This window comes from Maylandia zebra, linkage group LG7 (genome assembly GCF_041146795.1).
Source record: "Maylandia zebra isolate NMK-2024a linkage group LG7, Mzebra_GT3a, whole genome shotgun sequence".
NCBI classification, from domain to species: Eukaryota; Metazoa; Chordata; class Actinopteri; order Cichliformes; family Cichlidae; genus Maylandia; species Maylandia zebra.
The window spans coordinates 24,521,365-24,540,033 of record NC_135173.1 but is presented as its reverse complement, the minus strand read 5'-3'; the positions used below and the strand labels follow the sequence as shown (position 1 = coordinate 24,540,033).

Genomic DNA, 18,669 nt, shown 5'->3' with positions numbered 1-18,669 from the left:
GCTGCTTGTCACACAGGACAGGATGGGCGACTGAGTGCTTACCCTGCAGCTAGCCCTTCAACTTTTGTTCCCTGTGAGCCGTGCACAATATGGACAAAGTCGTGCTGCTGTGATTATCACAGTTTAAATTCATACACCACACAGCCTTCTTTTAAAGAGTCTAAATCTGATTTTTGTTTCTTACGCACACGTTACAGTTGACCTCAACAATCATGCTATGACTCAGTTCAGCTTTAGTTCTTGTCAGTAATAATAGATTTCAGTGATGACCATTTCATAGTGGATCATGACCTCAAAAGCCTGTTAAAAACTTCTTTTTTTTTCTTTTCACAGCCTGAGACAGCACAAACGCTTGAGCTGTCTCTTTGTTACACTGACTCTTGGTTTTAGATTGTACATTTGTGGGTTTTTTTCTTCTGATCATGCGAGTATTGAGCCCACATTATGCAAAAAATTGTCCAGTTTGAGAATAGAGTCGAAATTTTGAGATCAAACTCAAAAGGTTTTTCTGCAAATAAATTCAATATACCAAAAAGTCGAAATGTGGGGATCAAGTTGTTGTTCCCACGGCTGTTATACTCTCTGTGAAATGCTACAAAATACTTCAAATTTGGTTTTAGTAATAAGGAAATATTTCTCTTTTGTGCAAAGTCAGAAATGCTTTGATGCGACGATTACAGCCTCATGCCGTAAAGATGCAGTATGTTGTATCACAACACGCAGTAAGAGAGCTCTACACAAAGACTTTTGCATAATAACTTGGCTTTATTCTGAAAATATTGTTCATAAAAAGCCAAGTAAACTTACGCATTACCAAGAATCTGAGTTACATTTAGTGTAAGACACTGGAAACTGGGTGGTGCTGTAAAATACTGTTGACCAGGCTACTCGTACTATTTAGCCTTTCTGGTTTGCTCAATGAAAGCTTTATGAAGTTCTAATGTAACATTTGGCAGGAGTACAAGCTGAGGGAATAAGCGAAGGGTTTGTTTTAGCCCCTTGGGTTGTTGTTGGACTTCTGACTACCTCCTCCTGAGACCTCAGGGCACTGTGAAGCAACTGACACACAGTTAAAACCACAAATGCTCCACCTCTGCTGACGTAACACGCCAGGTCTCCCTATCCTTATTCTGAGCTCGAGCTGCTTCTTGATTTCCTCATACACAGGTCTTAGGCATCTGCAACTTGTCATCTTCATTTGAATATTTAATTCCTTCAGAGCTGTCTTACTGTGGGATATCTCAGAAGCGCCGAGCATCTGCTTCGTGATGGAGCTCTTCGGTGCATTTATCCGTGCCCGTGCAGTGCTGGGAATGTCATGTAAATTTGATGGCAGCTTCCACAGTTGCTTCTGGCACTCCGGGAGAGTGCAAAAAAGTGAAAAATGCATCTTCTTTTCTGCTGCTTTTCCTGTATGTTTAAAATATAAATGGGCTGCACTTCAAGCTTGATTTGTACCGCTGCAGTGTGACTGGGTGAAATGGCTTTTGTTAATCAAGTCGTCGGAGGATTCTGAGAAAACCAGTTGTCGGGGTCAGAATGGGAGCTAATTAAGGAAAATTTAATGATGTAATACATTTGTAGTTGCTCTTTATTTGTTGAAGTAGGACAGCTGAGTAATTAATTTTTTACGTTAATGGAAGTCTTTGTTTTCTTTCTCTCTCTGTCTTTCTCTTTTCTTTAGGAACCTGCTGGATAGAGACACGTTCTCCAAGTCAGATCCAAGTAAGCTTGTCTCTTATCACTCTCTCTGTGACACACATGTGCACACAAACAGATCAGTGCAACAGCTCCCAGTAGACCTAACACAAATCCACAGACACATATATATGCGCACTCTCTCATGCACGTGTACAGGTGGATTTTAAATTCTACAGGCAAACAGACACAACCGCAGACAAACATCCACCACATGCAGGCAGATTTGGTACTGTGCAAACACAGCTTGCATGCACTACACATGGACACACACACTCTGCCTCGCCTGTGTGAATCAGTAGACATTTGCATATGTCAGGGGTCGTATTCGTCACTGTTCTCTGCTCCCAGTGTGAGTGAGGGGAACCAGATCATCTTCACACACAAACCAGCCGCTTCCCTCCTACAGATTAAACGGCACACATACACACTCCTCACTCACTTGATAGCAGGGGTTCAATTTGGCAACTGGTCCAGTGGTTTTTAAAGGCCCAGTGTGCAATCCAACAGCAATTTGCCTCAGTAGACGGACATTAAGAGCAGGATGAGAAGTCCATTTATTAAAAAAAATTTTTAATAAATGGACTTCTCATTTCAAAGAAGGGTTTTATGTTTAGGCAAACTGTTAACACACAGGCTCTCTATCAGAACTTCATTCTTTTCTGTTACTGATTGAAATGAATTGTCACATCAACACCAGTGAAAACAAGATAACCAAACAGACACGCTGCTTCAAAAATGGAAATTAATGTTGGTGGTATTTGTTCTTCATATCTCATACACTGTCACATTTGAACCCAGAGTCCTTCTATGGTGCATTTATAATATTAACGAATAGCAGGAATACAGGCATCATCTTCAGATGTACCTATAGAATTTTTAATTGGGGGAAAAACAGGCTTGGTTTTCTTAAATAAGTACTGCAGTGCATTTTTGTTATTTAGAGAAGACGAGCAATGTTGGTACAATTGCATCTTCCTATTTTGAAGTTTGGTGGGGGGGCTAAAACTATTGTTATATCAAGAAAATCAAAGCAATTCCTGTAAAATTTGGGGAAAACAAACAAAAGGAAGATATGAGCAAATGCTGGTTTGACCCTTCAATAAGCTTGTCTACATAGGGTTAGAGACCACAGGGTTAGATACCAGTCGGCAACCCCCAGCACAACCCAGTATCGTGGCCCACCGGCATGCAGAATCTGCATCAAACTGCAGTACCAGCAGCGGTGAATGTTTTATGTTAAGTCAATATGAAAATAATGGCAGGAAAACATAAGAGACGATTAAGCCAGGTGGTTAAAATGTAAATATTAACCACAAGCATAATCGTTTGTGGCACAGAAGGACCCTGGAACCTACTTCATACTTTCCTTAGTCACGGCTGCTTGGCTATTGTTCCAAACTTGCTCTAAAAAATTTAAAAAAAAAAGATTTCTCTTACTTTTTTATTTTTTCTATCAATTGATATCAGTATCAATTTTCCTCTGTATCAACTGGCACTGGTATCAAGTTTGAAATTCTTGTATTGTGACATCCTTGATAGGGGACGAATGGGGTTGTTGCTGTGAAAAGTGAATCCAAAGAGGAAGCACCTTAAATTTGGATTCTTTGTAACGGCTAGCTAGAGGTGACACCTCTGTTTTCAAAAAGAAGTCAGATTGCACAGAAGTCCAAGGAACAGACCAGTTTGGTTCCCTTGATCTCAGTCGAAGCTTGATGGTCTCATTCACTAGTTCCAAGTCTCCTTAAATATAACGTTTGTTTTTTAAATGATGTCTAATTTTAAAATCAAATACACAAGCAGAGTATGATTTAAGGCATTTCTGCTTTGACTGACAGTTGGATTAACAAATATGCATTTAATGACATTTACAAATCATCAAATGCAGATGGCAATGACTTGTTGATGATTGTTGTGATGGCCCATAATGGAAAGAATTGACAATATGTGATTCTAAACAATATCTGAGAAACTCAATAGCTTTGTTTGTCCTAAACACTGTGTACAGATCCTCTCATAGACAGACACGTGCTCAGACAGGCTTAGGGATTGTAATGCATTTCCTTGTTGTTTTCATCTGTCATTCCTACTTTGTTTTCACCAGCAAACTGTGACACTCATGCCTGTTAACAGCCCGCTAAAAATAACCACGATTGAAAAAAAAAAAAACCCCTCCACATTTACATGACATCTTAAAAGTTAAAATCATTTTTTAACTTCTGATCATCCGTGGTTTGTTTATCCTTCGTTTCTTTAGCTGAATTTCCTAAATATTAGCACTTTAGCACCTGAGCACTGCACAGCAAGCACTAGCATTTCTCCTTGGTTGGTGGTGTGTGAACCCATAATTGATGAGCTTCCAGAATTGCGGATTGGACCTTTAAATGTCAGATAGTGAGAAAGGAGGATGAGCATCCCTGCGTTTATGCAAGGAGGCACTTGTGCTGCGTCCATGTCTCTGCTCTGCTGACAGCACTGGCCCCAGTCACACAGCATTAGACCGCATCGGCAGAGCCACGCTCACACTCACATGCACACACAAAAGCGCACACATCCAGGGCCTCGGGCGAGCTCACGTACCATATTCATATTAGCTCATAAAACTGAACAACGGTCCAGTGTTTCTCTTTGGTGCATGCTTGTGTGCTTTTATGTGTGTTTGTGTTTTAGCAATTGTTCCCGCGGTGGGTGGATGTGCTTTGATCACACTGTTTCGACAATTGGGAAAAGCCCATTAAGAAGACGGGAACATTATCAAACTGTTTACGTTAAAAAAAGTCGCATTTGTGGTGCCTTTGTCAATCTCTTCCCCCCCTTAATTAAGGAAGAGTTAAAAACACTGATGGTGAGGACGTATTGTGTACGGGTGTATGATCAATGGCTTTTTTTTCTCTGCACATTCACATGGAGACCATGTGTCATCCGGTCCTTCATAGCAAGATTAAAGGATGACAGTATATTCAACCAGCTGAGCCCTAGCGCACTGCACTCTGTACACTATGCAACTTATACAGACTCCAGACTGACAGACTGCCAAAACACAGCAAGTTTGAACACTTCTGCAGCCACACAGGAGGCGGGAATAAATTAGGACATGTTTTTTTTAAGTTTGTACTCAAATTCAGTGTGAAATTTGTGAGGTGGGGAAAATAAACCCATAAAATGTACAAAACATTATTAATAGCTTATCTTGATCTTGACTCGACTCCAGGTCTATTCTAAAGGATTAAATGTCAGTTTTGTGGTGGGTGGGACTTTATCAGCAAATCAACCTAACCTGATGTTGCAGGAAGATTTCTAAATCTTCATTTGAAGCTAACAAAACAAAGATTTTCACTAACGGCCACGAATGCTAATGAATACATGATTGCACTAGTCATGTGATATCATCAGTTGATGACAGCTAATGCATTCACTTAGGCATAAATTTACAATTAATTAATGCTATAGTTAATTATAACGCAAGCCGTCTCAGTGGAAGGTGTTCCTTTAATAATCAGATGTCACAAAAATAAGTCTCTGGTCTGTCTGATTGCGGTTTTTTTCTGTTATTTTTTTCCTGAGAGGACCTTTCTGTTTTTAAGCTTTTATAAATAGCAGCCTCAGACGTATTTATTTCCATCTTCACCCTTAATGCTTGATGATATCAAGAAAGTATCAGAAACTGCAAATTAATAAATATGTATACCTTCATTATATACAAATAACTGTTTATTTTACTGTATTTCATCTTATCTGTATTATGAACCTTTGAATTTAAGAGCTGTTGGTGCAAGTGAACCTCTTACAGAGTTTATATAGCTGATATATGCTTTACTTAGGTAGGTAAACTCACTGAGACCAAGTTCTCATTTGCAAGAGAGACCTGACTCAGCACATGAAATGAGAAGAGGAAATGTAGCTGTAAGCAGTGATCAGAGGGCCGACTGCATACTCCCTATCATTTTCCATGTGGGGAAAAAAGATGAAAGAAAGAAAGAGGCATATTTAAAAAAAAATGAGGATTACAATAATACTGGTCTATGCGAATCCTGTTTGTTTCCTGAGCTTCTGGTGACTTGACTCATTTTCATTCTTGATAACATAGAGCCGTTAATGTAGAGTGCCACTGTTTCTATCTAGTTGTTGGTTGACTTTTGTCAGAGTCAAGAAAAACTTTTTTAGACACAAATAATCATGTTATCTTGTTAAATAGAGACTTCATGTTAATATTGCAGTTGGGCTGAACTCCATCTTTCTCTAGCATTAATGTTTTTGTTTAATTATTAGCCGTTAGCCAGTATATAATATTGCTAATAGTTAAACCACTAACAGTAAAACGGGAGCTGTAGTGGCCCTCAACGAATTTCTTATAAAAACTGGGGCATCAGTCCTTAACATGCTTTGCCGAGTTTGTTGCGCTGCTGTTTATGTGTTCAGCTGCTAGTGAGGGGAGGGGCTGTGTCCCCGCCTGTCTGCAGCAGTACTGTGTGGAGTTGTGTGTCAGCTGAAGGCATATCAAATAAAATAAAATAGATTAAATAAAATATTCTGTGTTGGTGTTGGTTTTGTGACATACCAATTGGAGACTTGTCAGGAGCTAGGCCTACCTTAATGCATAAACTGTTTCGTTGTTCTCTTTGAACCTAATGGAGAAAATACATTATATTTTCAAAGTGATGTTTTTAAGAGTTTTAAGTAGCGATTGAGCTTTCATCATTAGAAAAGCATTAACTGACGTCAAAAAGCAACTGAGGGTGGTTTAACGACTTCTGTGCAACCAACCAAACAGTGAAGCTTCCCCCTGCTGGCCGTTAGCAGGAATGCCAGTTAACGGCACTTTCACATCGGCTTCATTTTTCAGACCCGGACACAACATCCAACTTTTTATATACAGTCTGCATTTTTAAAATTCTGTGGTAATGCTCCTTTACTTGGTCAACCTCATCACCATGTCAGTACACAAAGCAGTTGCTGAGGTATGACCTCATTTTCAGTTTCATAGCTTTGCTGTTGGAATTGAAAACGTATCCATAACTTAAGTGCTTTGTCAGCATTAGTATTCCACCATTCAACTATTCACTCTTCAAACAAATTTACAAGTGTGTGAGCTCAGAGTTTTTATGCGCTGGTAGATGACAGGTGGGTGTAAGTACAGTATTGGCTGCTCGAATCCAAATGATATGTCATGTTATTGCTACACGATTGCCTCGCTCTCTTCCCACAAGTGGTCACTCATCAAAACACACTCAAGACTCCTTTGGATGAAGATCCTCAAATGTCAAAAGGAGGACTTTCCTGCATTCAAACACTCACCACTCCCAGCACCATCATCCTCCTCTTCCCTCCTTCCTCTTCTCCTCTCTGAAATATCACCATGCTACAAGGCAAAAGTTCGAGTGACATTTAATTAGGGAGTTTTCCTCTCATGCTGTGGTCCAGAGGGGCGGACTAGCTCTCAGCTGACATCTTAGCATTGTTTTGTTCAGTGTTAAATACCCTTCAGTCAATCTGACTGTCTCCTGTCTCTTTTCCCCTCCCTGCTTCTAATTCAACAGTTTGTGTCCTGTACACTCAAGGAATAGCCAACAAGGAATGGAGAGAGGTGAGTACAGCGGTGGGATTGTGAAGGCATTGTGTATAAATGGCAGCAGTGCAGCTTTTCAGTGAGTCACGCTAAAGCCGTTTAAATCCTTTTTTTTTCAAGTTTGCCTGTGGGCCATTTGTTGAATGATGAAACAATTGCTAGTAATGGTGTTTTTGGGACATTTGTGTTAGTTTGAATTGACCAAATTTAACCAAGCTCACTCTGTTCTTGTGCTTTCTTGTGTTAATGATAGAATCTTAACAGTTATGTGCAGACATTTCTTTTTGGAAAGCATGAAAATGTTTAATTATGTTGCTGTCATTTGGTGCGCATCCATATTTATCCATTTGTGTAATTAAACTAGCTTAGCGAGTGCTATGTGGGCTAGAGATCTTTACAGGCCATCTTTCAGGTGTCAGTGAGACCATGGCCTGATTTGGACTAATGCAATAAATCTATGCTGTAACTTTCCACATAACTTGAGATGCACTTCTCGAGAAATGTAACTACATGTCGGGTCGACGTTCAGTCTGCGACGACTGAATTACTTGTGCATGGGTCATAAAATTGTCTTTGCTACTATAAGATGAGACTATAAATATGAGTAAGGTTATGTTGCTGTGCTCCATCATTGCATGGAGATATTCCCGTGACAGTTAAGGAGAAAGACACAGTTTCGGGAAACACTAATATGATTCCATTCACAAAACGTCTTCTTATCCCAAGTCAAATAGCACACACAATATCTCATGTGACCAAGTTAGAGTTCCTGGTGAATAAATGAATGAACAAGAAAGCAGTTTTTAAAGGAGTGGCACATGTTGTGTATGTGCTGAAGGGGAAATTTAAATATTACTATAATTAGCCTAGTTTCATGAAAAAGTGTCTGACATGAAGCTGGTGTGCTTATATGCTGTATGATTCAGATTGTCAGTTGTCAATGTCAGTGTGTCCCGCCCCCTTATTGCTCCCAGTAATAAAATATCACCTCTGTCATTTCCCTTCTAGTTTGGTAGGACAGAAGTCATCGACAACACCCTCAACCCCGACTTTGTCCGCAAGTTCATCCTTGACTATTTCTTCGAGGAGAGACAGAATCTACGCTTTGACCTGTAAGTTAACAGCTGACTTATCCGTGCTAATGTGTGCGCGCGTGTGTTTGTTATTGTGTACTAGCGTGTGTTGCGCAGACACGGGTGCTGCTCTGTGTGAGGCGAAGTTGAGTTAGGACTGAAATATTCATGGCTTGCGCTGAGGGAGATGTACGTCTTCTCTCTTCTAAATAAAAGACAAGTTTTCGTGCCACTTTTTCACCAGCGTTTTCATTTTGAACTCATCCCATTTGTTCATTGCTTTGTGACAAAATAGGGCCAGATGGCCACGGTGAATCACACATTTTTTGATGTCTATGATTCGCTTGTTGTTGGTTATTTCATCTTGGGTTCTACTAAAAAGACAAGTTTGTCATAGAGATATTTTAAGAGCGTCAACATACCACATCTGCCTTCTTTTTTTTTAAGCCCCAGCCTTATTTTTCTAAATGTGAAGTTCTGTGTGGTGTGCATAAAAGCCCTTATGAGAGTAACAAATGACCTCCTTTTAACAGCAGATGCAGAAGATTGCTCGGTCCTAATCCTTTTAGACCTAAGTGCATCGTTTGACACAGTTGATCATACAATTTTAATTGACTGCCTTAAGCACTGGGCGGGTATCTCTGGGTCAGTGCAGAGTTTCTTGCCGCTCACATAGAAGTTGTTATGCTAAAGGAGCTGATTTTTCCATCTGCCACATCAGAAAACAACCGACACCTTCCCTCAAGACCCCCTCCTGTTCTTTCCCCCTCCCACCTTTCCTGCATGTAATTTTGCACTCTTTGCAGACATAATTTGTACGCTCATTAAAATTCAGAATATTTCCTGGTGTGTGAGTTTGTGTCACAACAGGCAACACACAAATTTGACGAATACATTAATATTTTTTTAGTCCAGAGTTTTGATCTAAAAACATCGGCTCACTTTATGGCAACACTTTGAGGCCATGCTGTAGTTTTGACTCGCTGACTTTAGAGATCACACTAAACCTTCTACAAATCTTTTATAAATACATACTCCTGGGTTGGCTGTAGCTCAGGAGGTAGAGCAGGTCACCTACCGGTACTGATCGGGAGGTTGGAGGTTTGAGCCCAAGCTCCTCCAGTCTGCATGCCAAGTATCCTTGGGCAAGATACTAACCCCAAGTTGCTCTCCGTATGAATGTGTGTGAGTGTAGTTAGAAAGCACTCAGTATAGAGGTAGTGCTTGTGATAATGGGTGTGACTGGGTGAATGTGGTGTGTTGTATAGAGCGCTTTGAGTAGTCCGTTTTGAGAGTAGAAAAGCGCTATATAAGAATCAGTCCATTTACCATTTACAATATGTAATAATAAATTACCAGTGGGAAAAAGCTGACCTCAGAGGAGTGAGTTGTGGTGGTGGTGGACTGATCTGCATTGGCACACTGCATTGGTGCGGGTGGACCACAATAAACCATTTAATAAGTTTAATCCAAAGGCTGTGCTTGTGCGCATGTGACTGACTATGAGTAGGCATTGCTAGTCTGTTGGTAGAAAAGAAGCTGATGAATAACTGTGATTGCGAAGCATGAATCACATGGCTAAAGCAGATCATCTCTTTAAAGATTAAAAATTGTGAAACTAAATATAAAAAACCCCAAACATTTAAATCATCGCATTTATCCCTGCTGAGGCTGTGTTTTCACTGAGAGCCTTGTGTCAGGTTTGTTTCTTTGTACCAGGCTGAGTTTCATCAAACTACTACGGCCACAGAAAGAAGCCGATACGATGTGGCTCTGGATCATTTTTCTTTAACGTTGTGCTGGCTGGGTATTGGCTCTAGTGGAGATCTGCACTTTCAGAGTGCCCCTCTTTCATCTGACTCCCTGTCAGCAAGATTAGAGAAAACCACCAAGCTAAATTTAACAAAACTTGACGGAGAGGTCGAGTGTAGGCAGAGGACAAAGCCATTAAATCAGGGTGTCGAATCATTTCATTTTGTCAACCGCACACAGCTCGATTGGCTCTCTAGTGGGCTGACCAGTAAAACCGCTGCAGAATGACCGATTGAAAACACCTCTGAAGTTTTGCCTTTGTTTTAGTGCAAAGAATTAAAAGTACATGTTGAAACATTTGCATTTAATGAAGTTTAAAAAAAGTACCCAGATGAACAGCCTAAGATGTTTCTAGAAAAAAGAGAGCTCAGTCCTTTTTTTCTCAGTCAGTCTTTTCACTTCTCCATTTCTATTGCTGTAAGTCAAAAACAGACATTTACACATCTCGGCTTAGCCACTTTACTTAAATGCGGTTTTATCTTTGTCAGTACGAGGCTGTAAAACTGATGGTTCGGACTCAGACTACCACTCTCCGAATACGAGGAGGGCCAGATTTGATCTGGTTCTGGTCCCTTTTTCTTTCACTTAATTGTGCTCTCTTTATATTTATGCATTTTTAAATGCACGTGGCTTTTTAAAAATGGTGTGGTACCACAGTATCTGGTAGAAAATACACAAAACAACACAAGGAAAATATAAAATATAGCTAGTACGTATGTCCCTCAAACAAATTTAATCAGTAGCTCAATGAACAAAAGAACAGTTTCCAAAATTTTCACAAGGCTGAGTTTTATTGAACACTTGTTTTACGTAAAGTTATTTCAGCTTAGTAAAATAGCTGGTGGACAATTGGCAGTTAGGCTTATTTGCATTATTGGCTATGAAGCCTGTGCAACAGTGTGAAAGTTGTCCTAGTTGGTTCATGAGGCATATTGACACTGACAGATTTTCTTATGAATTAGGAATCTGACAAAATCAAGCTGCTTATTATAGCTAATGGTATAACATGTACATGCTCTGTTATCCACACACATAGTGTACATACATGCTGTATGCATCTCCAGCCGTGGTGTATGAAAATGAACAGAGAAATGGCATTAATAGACAAACTATCAAAGCAAGACTGCAGTGCATTTTTTTCCTATTGTGTTCAAGCCTCACACATCATCATTGTATTTTCCTGTGGTAGCTCATGAAATATGGAATGGCTCTTTTGTTTGTTCACTTGTTGGCCTGTCAGCATGGCCGCATGCTGCTCACAAGCTGTGGGAGGTTATAGTTAAGGTCAAGGAGGGATTCTGGGTGTGAGTTTGTGTGTAGATGCAAAGTGCTTGTGCAGGTAGTGTATTGTACTTTAAGTTGGTTAATGGTTTGTGTCAGACACTCTGGATTGTTTGAATACATTTAGTCATGTAGATATGCACTGTGTGTTCCACTTTGTTTGAGGTGTAAGTATTTATATGTGTGCGTTAGTGTTTTTTTTAAAGGGTACATGTTAAGAATATATGATGGGGCTGGGAGATGTATAGCTCTTTTATTCTTGTTAAAAATGTTTACTGCTAAACAAAATTAAAGTAACACTTTGTAAAGACATCAGATCACAAAGGAAAGAAATATTATGCTGGATAGCTATACTGACATAGAGTGGGTAACAGTTTGGTAGAAATGAAAATGATCAGCCTACCGGCGGCTAAATTCAAAAACACCAAAAAATAAAAATGAAAAATGATGGACTAAAGCATAATGTCTCAGATATGTTCTATTGGATTTAAGTCAGGCAAGTGTGGGGGACAGTCAATGGTATCAGTTCCTTCATCCTCCAGGAACTGCCTGCATACTCTAGACCATAGGTGTCAAACTCTGGCTAATTACATTTGGCCCGCGAAGCCATACCAAATTTGCAAAACTTGTTTGAGTCCATAAGAAAAGATTCATTCTTATATCTGGAGGAATTTTTTTTTTTTCAATAAATATTAATGTAAGCCCGCGACTTTGTTCCAGTTTTGAATTTTGGCCCACTGTGTATTTGAGTTTGACACCCCTGCTCTAGACACATGAGGCCAGGCCTTGTTGTGCACCAGGAGGAACCCAGGACCCACTGTACTAGCGTAGGATTTCATCCATGGCAGGCAGTCAGGGTGCCGCTGCCTTGCCTGTAGTATAATGCTCTCCATGGCTTCTCCAGACCCTTTCACGGCTGTCACGTGTGTTCAGGGTAATATATATATATATATATATATATATATATATATATATATATATATATACTCGTATCGATATTGAACCGTTCGATACAGTGCTTTCGGTGCTTTCGGTTCGGTACGCATATGTATCGAACAATACAAAATTTGTAATTTATTTTATCAACTTTCCTTCTGACGATGCCGTCTGTGTTGAGCGCTCAGTGAATCTGCGTTCGACTACTCCGCCTAGGCTGCACTGTCGAGCGCAGATCCACTGAGCGTTCAACACAGACAGCATCATCAGAAGGAAGAGCGCAGGGCAAGCTAGCAAGACAGAAGTTAAGCTCTCCTTGCAATATGGCAAATTGAACCTTTCCCACCCTCATTCAGATCTGGCGTTTGGAATTATTTTGGTTTTCATGTGACGTATGACCCTGAAGGTAAGCGCGTCATGGACTAAAGTAAAACAGTATGTTGGATGTGCCACGCAATGCTCAATTACATGGGTGGGAACTAGTGTGTTAGCGCAGTTAGCTCGTTAACGTGTTGGCCGTCTAGCCCCACGCAGGGGTAGCTCGTTAACGGAGATTTGCCGTGTTGTGGCGTTAACGTCATTTCAACGAGATTAACGCTGACAGCACTAGTGGGAACACAACGAATATGACTGCACATTTACGCCGACATCATCCTAGTGCAAAGACAAGTGGAAGCAGACAAAAACAACAAGCATGCATGCTACAAACTTTACCCGAGTCATTTAGACAGCCGTTAGCACATGATTCTCCTTATGGGGACCTGATATGTTTAATATTGTGGCGAGCTCAGACAATGAGGAGACGGAGGTATCGTTTGGTCTTGCTTCCCGTGAGCTAGCCAGGGAGCACAGCCGTTTATTGACATCTGCAGAAGAACACTGCCGCTAGCTAACTGCTCAGCGCGGCAACAGCACAGCAACAACAACACACAGGGCGCCCTCTGACCCCGGAAGGACACACCGTTGCAGCGAGAAGGCGTCACCCGTCACTATGGCAACATAAACAAAACATAACTGTACAAACAGAACCCCGAACAGCCCTGACCCGCTACATAGCCCCCACCTAAGGGGTCAGTCGTCCCCGATGACTCCATTACCCCACACAAAGTCCTGCAAATGTCCAGGTGCCTTCTTTTGGCGCACCGGCCGGTCACGACCGGCGGGGAAAAGTCACTAGGGTCAGAACATGGGGTGCCACCATCATCCCACTTCTGACACCAATGTGGCGAGCTCAGACAACGAGGAGACGGAGGTGTCGTTTGGTCTTGCTTCCCGTGAGCTAGCCAGGGAGCACAGCCGTTTATTGACATCTGCAGAAGAACACTGCCGCTAGCTAACTGCTCAGCACGGCAACCGCACAGCAACAGCAACAACAACACACAGGGCGCCCTCTGCCCCCGGAAGGACACACCGTCGCAGCGAGAGGGCGTCACCCGTCACTATGGCAACATAAACAAAACATAACTGTACAAACAGAACCCCGAACAGCCCTGACCCGCTACAATATGCTGCTGAGAATATAGCCCAGAAGAAGCGTATAGTATAGCTTTTATTTTGGAAAGAGCCATTTCTCTGTAATAAACTCTCTTTTCCAAAGATGAGCGATTCCTCAATCAGATACAGGTGTTACCGCGCCAGATCCGCGGCCCCGACCGTAGTAAGGAAACCTCTGGCAGTTACTTGAAGGTTCCGTAACTGACTCGTAGCCGGTGATGTGCCAAAAAGTGATTGTCTGCCAAAAACTGATTTCCGGTATTTGCCAAAAACTGATATAAGTAACTTGTTGGCCTATAATATGTGAAACATATGTCAAATGCATCCCTCATGGATGACACAAAGTCATATTGAGCCACAAACAACATTCGTGTAACAAGGTAGACGCCGCAATCAGTTTTTGGCAGCGACTTTTATAGAACCTTTATTTATGCAGTTAAAAAAAATCTCATTAACATTAAAAATGTCTTTTGTAAGAGTAAGACAGCAGAAATGGCAGCAAATATTACAATAGTTCTGTAAAAATATTGTAAGTGGGGAAAAAGGACCGGATTGGTTATAATGTGAGTACAATAACACAGAGTTATAAAGATACTTGAAAAAACAGATAATCTTTTAATTCTATATATAACCCCTTTGTAAACGCTGTTCACCGAAGTCTATTTACCAACATACGTAAAGATATTACACATAAAAAATACACGGAAACATTGGAAATCACTTTTTGGCAGGCAATCACTTTTTGGCACAACACCGGCAACAGCTTACTATACAGGTCGACTCCGCTAGCAAAAAGATCGAAGGAGGCGTAGGAAACTGCTTCACCGAACTTTATTTCTTCTCTAAGGCACGAACACCGCGTACAGTGAGCTGAAACAGTTTACTCACAGCGAGCATCGCCGACACAACTCTGGCTGTCGAGGGAGTTATTATATTCCTTTTATTTATTTTCTTTTCGTCTCTTCTGTAGCTAACCGTTACTTTTTCCCCTTCTCCGCTCTCTCTCTTCATACACACACCAGGCAGTCCCGCTACACACATCCCGAATACATTTCCCATCAGGCTTCATCCTTAAAGGGCCATGCCTGTAACACAGGGCTTGCAAAATCGCTAGCCCCGGGACGTCGGGCTAGCGAGAGGGTGACGCCCTCTCGCTGCGACGGTGTGTCCTTCCGGGGTCAGAGGGCGCCCTGTGTGTTGTTGTTGTTGCTGTGCGGTTGCCGTGCTGAGCAGTTAACTAGCGGCAGTGTTCTTCTGCAGATGTCAATAAACGGCTGTGCTCCCTGGCTAGCTCACGGGAAGCAAGACCAAACGACACCTCCGTCTCCTCGTTGTCTGAGCTCGCCACATTGGTGTCAGAAGTGGGATGATGGTGGCACCCCATGTTCTTATGGCGTTATTTTTGTGCCACTATTCTGAGCGCACGTAAAAAAAATTTGCAGGTGCAAGTGTTGCATTTTGAGGAGAAATTTATTTTGAGCGAAGAAAAGCTGAATTTGAGTGAACAAAATTCATTGCTGCATGCAAAAAATGTATTTCAGTGTTTGCTATTATCCACACACACAATAGCAGCCCCTCTCGCTCAGTTTTTGCACTTGCGCTCGCTCGCAATGTGTCGCTCACGCTCTCAACATTTCAGCCCGTGCGCGCTCAACTCGTTCTGTACACCGTTATATTTGTGCCACAAAACCAGCCAATCACAGACTTGGATGCAAAAAAAATCTGATTGGGTGTTTTCGTCTCCAACCAGCTCGAAATGACGAAATGCAATATCCCAGAATCCATTTCGTCCAAAACTCAAACGAGGCAGTGGCGGAGGAACACAGAGTGGCGGAGTTTGAAATATTACTCTTTGTGGGTCACAAAATAAACTTTTAAGATATTTTCATGCGAGAATGGTGCTGTGTAAACTTCTAATATCTGCTCGATTTATCAAGACATCACATATTTGCATAAGTGCTCTAACGTTTTTGGAGATGCCTGTTACCCACCAGCTGACCGAATACCTGGACTGGCCATTGGGCATTTACCCGGCATTTGCCCGGTGGGCCAATGGTGATTTTTCATTTTTATGTTAGTTTGTTTGTTTTTGTAATGGTATAAACAATGAAAGGTGGTGGATTAGCCAACTGGTAATAATCAACTCTGGGCTGGACCAATTACAATACATCCGTATTGAGGGGAAAAGACTTCAGCGAGAATAAAAAAGACACAAAGCTGGAGTTATTCTGTGTCTTAGCTGCCTCTTCTCTCCTCATTCTCCCTCCCTCTCCTGTTGCTACTTCAATCATGAAACTGATCAATGATCAGCTGATCGTCTCTCTTGTTTGTTTATCTCCCACTTTGCGCCAGAAACAGGAAACCAGCGGATGTTGCGCTAAACAACAACAGCAGCACGTTCAAAATTGATCAGCTGTTGTTAGAATTTATTTAAAATTAATTTCTAGTATCAGCTGATGTTTGCTGGAGCCACAGCTGTAAAGCTGGAAACATGAAGGTTAACACAAATCATACATATATACCAACAAAACGGTGTACATCACTGTCACAACAGCGTTTGTTTTCGTTCAAAGGCTTTATGGTTTTTCCAATAATACCTGGTGGTGTAGTCGGTGATTTTTTTGTCAGTTCAGCCTTATATATTATGTTTAACCCGAGTTCCCACCCGGTCAGCTGGTGGGTAACAGGCATCTCCGAAAACGTTGGAGCACTTATGCAAATATGTGATGTCTTGATAAATCGAGCAGATATTTGAAGTTCACACAGCTACATTCTAACATGAAAATATCTTAAAAGTTTATTTTGTGTCCCAGAAAGAGTAATATTTCAAACTCCGCCACTCTGTGTTCCTCCGCCACTGCCTCGTTTGAGCTTTGGACGAAATGGATTCTGGGATATTGCATTTCGTCCTTTCAAGCTGGTTGGAGACAAAAACAGCCAATCAGATTTTTTTGCATCCAAGTCTGTGATTGGCTGGTTTTGTGGCACAAATATAACGGTGTACAGAAAGAGTTGAGCGTGCACGGGCAGAAATGTTGAGAGCGTGAGCGACACATTGCGAGCGCAAATACAAAAACTGAGCGAGAGGGGCTGCTATTGTGCGTGTGTATATGGATAATAGCAAACACGGATATACATTTTTTGCATGCAGCAATGAATTTTGTTCACTCAAATTCAGCTTTTCTTCGCTCAAAATAAATTTCTCCTCAAAATGCAACACTTGCACCTGCAAACCTTTTTTACGTGCGCTCAGAATAGTGGCACAAAAATAACGCCATATGTTCTGACCCTAGTGACAACCCCGACGTCCCGGGGCTAGCGATTTTTCCAGTCGGACTACCAAAATCTATCTCTGCCCTGCCCGTCGGGCTATTGTAGGAAGGAAAAATATATGTCAGTGCTTTTGCATTCTTTCGGAAATGTAGCTGGGTAATTATATCATTGGCATCGGTGAGCCACTGTCAATATGTGACATATTGAAATCGCGTTTGAATTTGCGCTTGTTTTTTGCTTTCACTTTGCAATGCGCGAACTGTGTATAGAGAGCGACAGCACTGATCTGTGAGTGATGATAATTTGCGCACCAATTCCTCTGACATCGTCTTATCAATCGTTAGCTTACTATGCAAACATGACAAGTGAAATCTCCCGCAGCTTACACATGTGAGAGGTTGATCGCGCAGAGAATCGCTGACCGTTATGTGTGTGTGTGTAAAAGCAGCAGGATTTATATTTTAGTTCTGCTGAGCCAAATAAGAGAGGTCAGGGTGAAGAAGTGACAGCCAAAGAAAAGCTTACCACAAAACGGAAAAGTTATGACAAATCAGACTATAAGGCAAAAAGAAAGTGCAGCTTTATGGTTTCATGGACAAAAGAATTTCTGTGGCTGCAATATGACGAGCTATATAATCGGGGCTGCACATAAGTGGTCCGCAGGTGCGCATTCACTGTCAAAAAAAAACAACAAAAAACGCACACAAGATATGAAGTTGCAACGTGTGTTTGCATACATAAGATTTTCTGGAGATATACATGTGTATATATATACATATATACATGTGTGTGTGTGTGTGTGTATATATATATATATATATATATATATATATATATATATATGAAGAAGCTGACTGCACTCCACGAGCGTCTGGCAGCACAAATGAACCAGCTGCTAGTTAACGAGAGACACCCGGAATGGCTAACTGAAGGCCGGACGGTCCTGATCCCCAAGGACCCCAAGAAGGGACCGGTCCCCTCCAACTACTGACCAATAACCTGCCTCAGTACTACATGGAAGCTCCTGTCAGGCATCATATCGGCTAAGATGAACAGGCACATGGGTCAATACATGAGCGGGACACAGAAAGGAATTGGCAAGAATACCAGAGGTGCAAAACACCAGCTACTGGTAGACAGAACAATCAGCCGAGACTGCAAGACCAGACTGACCAACCTGTGCACTGCCTGGATTGATTACAAGAAGGCCTATGACTCAATGCCCCACAGCTGGATACTGGAATGCCTAGAATTGTACAAGATCAATGGGACCCTAAGAGCCTTCATCAGGAACTCAATGGGGATGTGGCGTACAACACTAGAGGCCAACTCCAAGCCCATAGCACAAGTTACCATCAAGTGCGGGATCTACCAAGGAGATGCTCTGTCCCCACTGCTGTTCTGCATAGGCCTGAACCCCCTCAGTGAGATCATTAACAAGACTGGCTACGGATACCGACTACGGAACGGAGCAGTTGTCAGCCACCTCCTGTACATGGATGACATCAAGCTGTATGCCAAGAGTGAACGAGACAT

The 18,669-nt window shown here is 41.6% G+C and overlaps 1 protein-coding gene across 2 annotated transcripts in view; it reads left to right on the top strand.

The window, feature by feature from the left end:
• The window catches only part of LOC101470854 (copine-8), a 94,681-nt gene that overhangs the window by 15,149 nt on the left and 60,863 nt on the right, over positions 1-18,669 (top strand). For both annotated transcript variants that reach the window (XM_012922809.2, XM_004564462.3), the window contains exons 2-4: positions 1,685-1,725; positions 7,236-7,282; positions 8,273-8,376. In XM_012922809.2, the coding sequence (XP_012778263.2) occupies positions 1,685-1,725; positions 7,236-7,282; positions 8,273-8,376 (192 nt within the window). The remainder of the gene's footprint in view (positions 1-1,684; positions 1,726-7,235; positions 7,283-8,272; positions 8,377-18,669) is intronic.